Here is a 6506-nt window from a genome sequence, read left to right on the forward strand (position 1 = left end):
ACTACTAAGTAAAGAGAGCCAAACAAGGCCAAGTCTCTTTATTGTCCCCCTGCCCCCCCATCCCTGCCCCCCACAGTACTGCTAGGAACCATCCTCAGACTCCAGGCTCAGGGGCTCCCTTCGAGTGCCAGGACGATAGGCTCCCCGACCCCGAGGCAGGCGGGGGTAGGAAGAACCCGGTGTCCGACCCTTGGAACGCTCCCAGCGAGCACAGTCCCGAGTCCTGCGGGGTGGGGGACCCTGCCAGTTGCCAGGGCCCTTCTCTTGGGGAGGACCTTCAAGACCTTGGCTATAGGGTTCTGGCTTTAGGTCCATGGGCTCCTTGAGGGGCCCCTCGGGAGGTGGCAGTTCCTGGGTGTCACTGGCACCTTTGTGGGCATGGCACTCCCCTCCCTTTAGGTGCCTCCGTTCGGGCTGTTTCCAGGGGCCTCGACTGGCCCGGGGGGGATCTAGCATAGCTTTCTGGGTTTCACCCAACCTTTGCTGATTTGGCCCAGCCCCTGGAATCTTCTCACACGTGTACTGGGAGGCCACAGGCAGAGGGGCTGCCGGGTCGGGCTGGGCAGTTGCTGAGGCCGACAGTTCTGTGGCAAGGGCGCTGGGTGGACGGGCTCCTCTGGAGGCCTCTACCGCTGACTCGGGCTCCACAGGGGCGGGAGGCTAGAAAGAAGGGAGCGCGCGTGCGCGCGGTGAGGGAGATGCAGTTCCCCAAAGCAGGGAACCGCAGGCCCATCGCTCACTACCGGGGCTTTCCCCACCAGCCTGTAACCTCAAGGGCAGAACAGAGCTCACCCTGCGACCAGCAGGGCAGAGGGGCGCCGGTGGGAAGGTCAGCAGCAGTCAGGGAGGAGTGGGAAAGCCTGTCCTCACCTGCTGGAGGCTGATGAAGTACCGGTTCCGCTCAGCCTCAAGGTCAATGATGCCCCCCCGCTCCTGCTGCCTCTGGTAGAGCCGCCTGCGCTCTTCCTGTTGGCGCAAGCTCTCTGCGCTGGGCTGGTATAGCTCCTGCAGGGAAGGGAGTAGGACGACAGGGGGAAAAGTAAGCAGCAGAAGGCAGACTCGAACCCTGCTCTTTCAGGACCACGTCAGGAGATCCGCAAGAGGTTCCTGGGTTTGTCCCTCATATCTGGGCTCCCAGATCCTTAGCCTGGGGCAGGGCACTGCAGCTCTGCAAAAAGGTCCCACGCCGGAGCAGCCCAATTCCAGAGATCCCATTCAAGGCCAGCAAGATGCCATCCCTCCCTCCTTGGAGAACACCACTATTCCTGGCTCAGATGAGAAGGGAGTCCCCTTACCATGGGCTGTTGGGGCTCAGGGGCTGCTTTCAATGAGGCAAGATCATACACGAGGGGCTCCCTGCACACCGGACACTGCACACCGACTGCCTTCTAAAAATAGAGGAGAAATCTCAGCCCTGCTTCGAAGTGCGCAGTGCTCGCCAGCTGCCCCAACCCGTCAGCCAGCCTAACCTGCACGGGGCAAGCACGAAGGGCACTGGCATTCTGTTCAGCAGTGAAGCAGGACAGGGCGGGGGCTACCTCCCTAGGCAGAGCTCTGGGAACTCTGAAACTGCATGCAGTGGGTACATGTGTATATCTGAATGCCCTTTTCCTCTGGACAGAGGTGAGCTTTCGCTAACCTCAGATATCCGTGACCCCTAAAAGGTGATGAGGCACTGGAGCAGAGGGGTAGGAAAGGATGTGATTTGGGGGGTCGGGTGAGCGCAGGGACTGGTGTGCTGACCTGCTTGGCCTCGGCATGCTGCCGCTCGTGCTCCTGGCCTTGAACCTGTAGCTCATGCTCCATGTGTTGGATGTACCGGGCGAGGCAGTGGCAGTGGAAATAGTGGTAACATGGTGTTTTGGTAAAGGCCTCCTTCTCCTGAAGGGAGAACAGGCATAGGGCAGGGCCTCAGAGCTTTCACAAACCCTCCAGTGCCCGTCCTGAGCTGACCCCAGGTCCCAAGAGCGAGCCCCACCTGGAAACCATAGAGGCAGATGACGCACTGGCCATGAGGGATGTTGTTGTCTGTGAGGATTTCCTTCCCCTTCTGGGAGGAGAGAAGACACTGTTCAGACAAGGAGGCAGGGGCAAGAACTGTGTGCACAAAGCTTGTCACTTATTCCCAGGACGGACTGCGGGACCGTCTCCCACCAAGCTAGTGTGGTAGCGTTCATGCCTTTCTGTCTGGGCCTGGAATCAATTCCCCACGGCCCTGCCCCTCCTGCCCTATCTACCCAGCTGCAAAACTCACCTCCACTGATCTCCCAATTCATTCGATAACCTTTAATACAGCTCAGGAATGAAAATAACAGACCTGGACAGAACAGGATGTTCTGGTGACACTCCTATCTTCTGGGACGCCTTCTGTGGTTCACCCCCTCTGATGATCACTTCCCCCAAAAAAACTGTTCTTAGAGCCAGCTTTCAGAAAAAGCTAAGGCATGGACAGCCCCAACGGACAGAGAACTCAAAGGTGTCCTGTTGGGCTACGAACTAACTCATGGGCATGGCTGTCTAAATAGCTCATACTCTGGAATTCCACAGAGTTCCACGCTGCATTGTGGAAGCCGGCCTCAGGAGCACTACAGTGGTCTAAGCCCACGCTGACTCCAGACCGCCCACCTTCATTCTTTTCTGAACATTCTTCTTCAAAACTTAAAGCTGAGGAAAACAAGACTGTACTAAATTGTGTGTTTTTAATCCCAAGCAACAGAAGTTATCTGTGTATGTGAACTTGTAGCTCGGGGCAGCCCCTGTGGGTTGTTAACTTCATTAGGGTACAAACTCTTGAGTAGAAGAACCAGGACTTTTTAGTCCGCTCCAAAGGCAGGCTAGCCTTCAAATGTTCATTCCTGGTGAGACCCTCTAAGCAAGGTCCCTATCTCTGGCTACTTCCGGATGCCATTGCCAAAAGAACGCACTGAAATGGAATCAAGAAAAATCCAAGTAAAAGAGGCAAAATCATAGGTATAGGCCACTTGGGGAAGCTACAGAACTGTCGTTGGGGGGAATTCTTACAGAAGAAAATCTCTTTTTGAATTTAGGCCTCACCTCAACAAGGACTAACAATGAATGACCCCATATGTACGTGAGATTCTGGGACCACCACCTCCCTTGAAAGAAACAGCTCTTGCAGCTTCCAGAGCTAGCACACCTCTTACCTCAATCAGTTCATAGAGCATGGCAGTACCCAGACCAGCACTGGCCACCTGGCTCAGTGCCTGTGAAATCCTGGAAAAGGGCAAAGCACACATTAGGCCTGCCCCCTCCTCTCACCAGACTGAGCTGTATCCCGTTTTCCCTGCTCTGTCCAGCCCAACTTACTTTTGGATCTGTTCATCTGAGAGTCCTCGGGGGTTACGGATAGAGATCTGTGGCACCTCATTGGGGTACTAGCGGGAGGAGATAAGGTTACTGCTAAAGCACCCACCCCAGGGCTTCTCCCCTTCCTTGCTTTGCTGCCCTAAAGCCGGGGCCTCACCTGTGCCGGGACCCGAAGCACCAGAGTGAAGCACACATACTGTGAATCCTGGTCTTCTGCGGTGGCAGGGTGCAAGGTGATGAAGATCTCCCACGGTGAGGATCTGCAGGTAGAAGAAGTCGGGGGTGGGGAAGTGACTGGGCAGGAGTTTGAGGACGGGGGAAGATGGGAGTGAGACAGTAAAGTGGGTGCAGGAAGTGAGCACTGGACGCTTTCTTTTGGGGGTGATTAAAGGAGTTGTCTTGGTCTCCATGAGAACAACATTTTCTCTGAATCAAAGCTCAGGGATTCTGCATGGAATCCTCTCATCAGTAAGAGGACTCCTGCCCACGTCTAGTCGAATACGTACCTGCCGTTTCCTTTAACCACCTGTAGTTCATCCAGATAGATAGACTCTAACACCTCGACTTCAGAAGGCAGTACCCTAGAGAGACAGGGGGAGATTGACTCACCATTATAGCTCTCCCCATTAAAGCCTGCTAGAGCTCACGAAGGCTGGCTTTATAGGAAACTGGCAATCGGCCTGAGTGCGTGCTCTTGCTAACCCCCATAAAAATGGGGGAAATAGGTTTTCTGAAGTTGTCAAGTGGCCAGGTGGGAAGCATGGGAATCAGAGTTTAAGGGACCATTTCTGTCTACGGTTGAGGAAATGGATTCCTGGGAAGGAGAAATGACTAGCTCAAATATCAAAGTTTAACAGAGGCAGAACTAGAACCGGAGCCAGGTTTCTGGACTCCCTGTTTAAGTTCCATCGTGCTGCTGGCGGGCCAGCGCTCTGACTGAGAAATAAGATGTCCACTGATTCACATCTAGGTTATCAATACCACTCCTGGCTTTCCCTCCACCACTGTTCACGCGAATGCCAGTGTCTACACATAATGCCAATATCAGTTGCCCTAAGCCTACTCAAAGGAGATACCAACCAGAACAGAAAAAGAGATCTAGGTGGTATAAAGGCCATGATGTAGTAGAAGAGCCATCAGCTTTGGAGTAATAGGCACCAATCAGCAGCTACATGATCTGAGTAAGTATCTCTGTAAGTTTGAGTCACACTGTCTACCATATATAGATAATACCACCTACTCTCCAGGATTATTGTGAGGATAAAAAGTTGTTTATGTAAAGTACCTAATAATATCTTGGCCATGGTAGCTAATCTATGTTCTCTTTTCTCCTATTTTGTATATAATCTTCTCCCTTAAAAGGAAAGAAGAAAGGATATAGTAGCATTCAGTGTATTTATGAGCCTTGCTATCTGGCAGATCTCGATCAACCTGGTTAGGTTAGGATCTGGTGGTCCTGATGTAAATGAGAGGACATGCATGTTTAATGATAGAAACAGCTGCTGTAATGACATTGAAGATTAGTGATAAGCTCGAGTCCATAGCTCTCCCCAGGTAATGCATGTAAAGACGCAAGTTCAGTCTCCTTTCTTAATAGGTATTGTTCCTTCATCCAGAACAGGGCTGCCTTAGCATGACTCATATATTACTGGTTCTCAAATTTTCTTAAATTTAAGTCTTAGACACCTCCAAATATAAAATAGGTTACTGTGGAGTAGTTTTGGTTGACATACGTGTGGGAATCTCAGAGCACCACAAGTCAGCTGTGCAATCACTACTGCCCTCTCCATGGCTCGAAATGTCTCCTCAGAATCTTAAAAGTTCCGCCCAAACAAGGTGAAAACCATGAGCCTAGAGGAGCTCAAAAAAGACGACACTGGCTGGGTTCCCTGAACCAATAAAATACTGAGGTGTAACGTCCATTAAGAGGCCCTTCCATACTTTACCCACCCTAGCTGTGACTTGGGCCTGGATGTGAGGTATGGAATGGGATGATGGTAAGGTGGTGACAAAAAAAAGGGGAGGGGTGTCGGGGGATTGTATAATGTCCTAGTACTAAAAACGGTGAGATTCTTCAGAGGCAGATAACCTGGATTCCTAGTCAAAACTACGTACCTTTATAGCAAATTGATTTACGTCTTCAGGCCTCATCTAGTCCCCTCACAGACCCACATCTTAGTTACAAAAAGAAGGCTTTTATGTTACAAATCCGCGGTGATCCTCTCAACTATTCTGAGGTAGATGCCACACCCACTTTTTTTTTTTTTTTTTTTTTTTTTTTAACCTCGGAGGACACTGACTCACAGAACCGTGAGGTGGCCTGGTCAGCATCACACGCTAATAAAATGTGGAGTGAACCCACATTTATCCTATTTCCAATCCCAGAGTCCTTCCAGGTTTTGGTCTCTTGTTGAGAATGCTTCAGAGAAGGACTAGGAGAGCTTTTTGTGAGGTGTAAAGCTTTATTTAGACAATGGTCCTCAGTGCGGTCGGGGAGGGAGAAGGCTGAGAAAGGCCTCGGCGGAAATAGGCTGATCCAAGGGGAAAGGGGGTCGGGGGCTGGAGGACATCGGTTTCGGGAGGTAAAAAAGGCGGTGGGGGGAGCTGATAAGCAGACATCCTCCGGGACCCCGAGCAAATCCACTTCAGGACAATGGGAGGAGTGAGGCCGGAGAAGAGGGATCGAGCCAGATAAGCCGCAGCCCGAGCGGGCCTGACCGGCGCAGATCCGGCCTCTTCTCCCATCAGATCAGTGCCCCTCCACCCTCCTGTTCTGTTCCCCAGTACAGAAGCTCTCTTAGGAAGACATGTCAGCGTCTCTGTCATCCCTTTTCCCTCGCTCCGCCCCACAAGCCCGCCGTGCGGATCGTGCGCGGCCACTACGAGTTCCCCGGACCGGATCCAGGCGGCCAGCCAAAGCCCATGCCCCCAAAGTTACCAGTCCTCCTCCCCTGCAGCCGCCGACGCAGACGCCGCCATGTCTTCTCCGGCCCACAGCCGGAACCGGAAATACTCTCGGGGAAGTCAGGGGCGGTAAGTTAGAGGGAGGGAGGCAGGCAGGGAGGCAAGCGGCCGTTTCTAGGCAACCGTAGACTCCAGGTCCTTCGTGGGTCCTGATGCCCGAGAGACGGTTCGGAAGTGCCCTAGGAAGTGCCTGTGGGCGGTCCGCCGTCTCTCCC

The 6506-nt window shown here is 52.8% G+C and overlaps 1 protein-coding gene across 2 annotated transcripts; it reads right to left on the reverse strand.

The window, feature by feature from the left end:
• Window positions 1–11: 11 nt before the first annotated feature.
• RNF25 (ring finger protein 25) lies at window positions 12–6404 on the reverse strand. 2 transcript variants are annotated; one of them, XM_047721054.1, is made up of 10 exons: window positions 6266–6404; window positions 3834–3908; window positions 3485–3587; window positions 3328–3395; window positions 3165–3234; window positions 1979–2050; window positions 1744–1881; window positions 1296–1385; window positions 871–1005; window positions 12–660 (listed from the first exon to the last, which is right to left on the reverse strand). In XM_047721054.1, exons 1-10 carry the CDS (start codon window positions 6304–6306, stop codon window positions 82–84), a joined length of 1371 nt encoding a protein of 456 aa, XP_047577010.1. In that variant the 5' UTR covers window positions 6307–6404; the 3' UTR covers window positions 12–81. The 2 variants fall into 2 exon arrangements, with proteins under 2 accessions (XP_047577010.1, XP_047577009.1); XM_047721053.1 differs by having other exon boundaries at window positions 14–660; window positions 1296–1388.
• Between the last annotated feature and the right edge of the window lie 102 nt (window positions 6405–6506).

The sequence above is a fragment of the Lutra lutra genome, chromosome 3 (assembly GCF_902655055.1).
Source record: "Lutra lutra chromosome 3, mLutLut1.2, whole genome shotgun sequence".
Classification (NCBI taxonomy): Eukaryota; Metazoa; Chordata; class Mammalia; order Carnivora; family Mustelidae; genus Lutra; species Lutra lutra.

Bases quoted from the DNA above. Each gene is read 5' to 3' on its own strand.
- RNF25 (XM_047721053.1), bottom strand. From the start codon at position 6,306: ATGGCGGCGTCTGCGTCGGCGGCTGCAGGGGAGGAGGACTG. The intron at 1,006-1,295 runs GTAAGGGGACTC...CCTTCCCTGCAG, and splicing joins CTGAGCCCCAACAGCCCATG to GAGCTATACCAGCCCAGCGC. The intron at 661-870 runs GTGAGGACAGGC...CCTTCTTTCTAG, and splicing joins ACTTCATCAGCCTCCAGCAG to CCTCCCGCCCCTGTGGAGCC.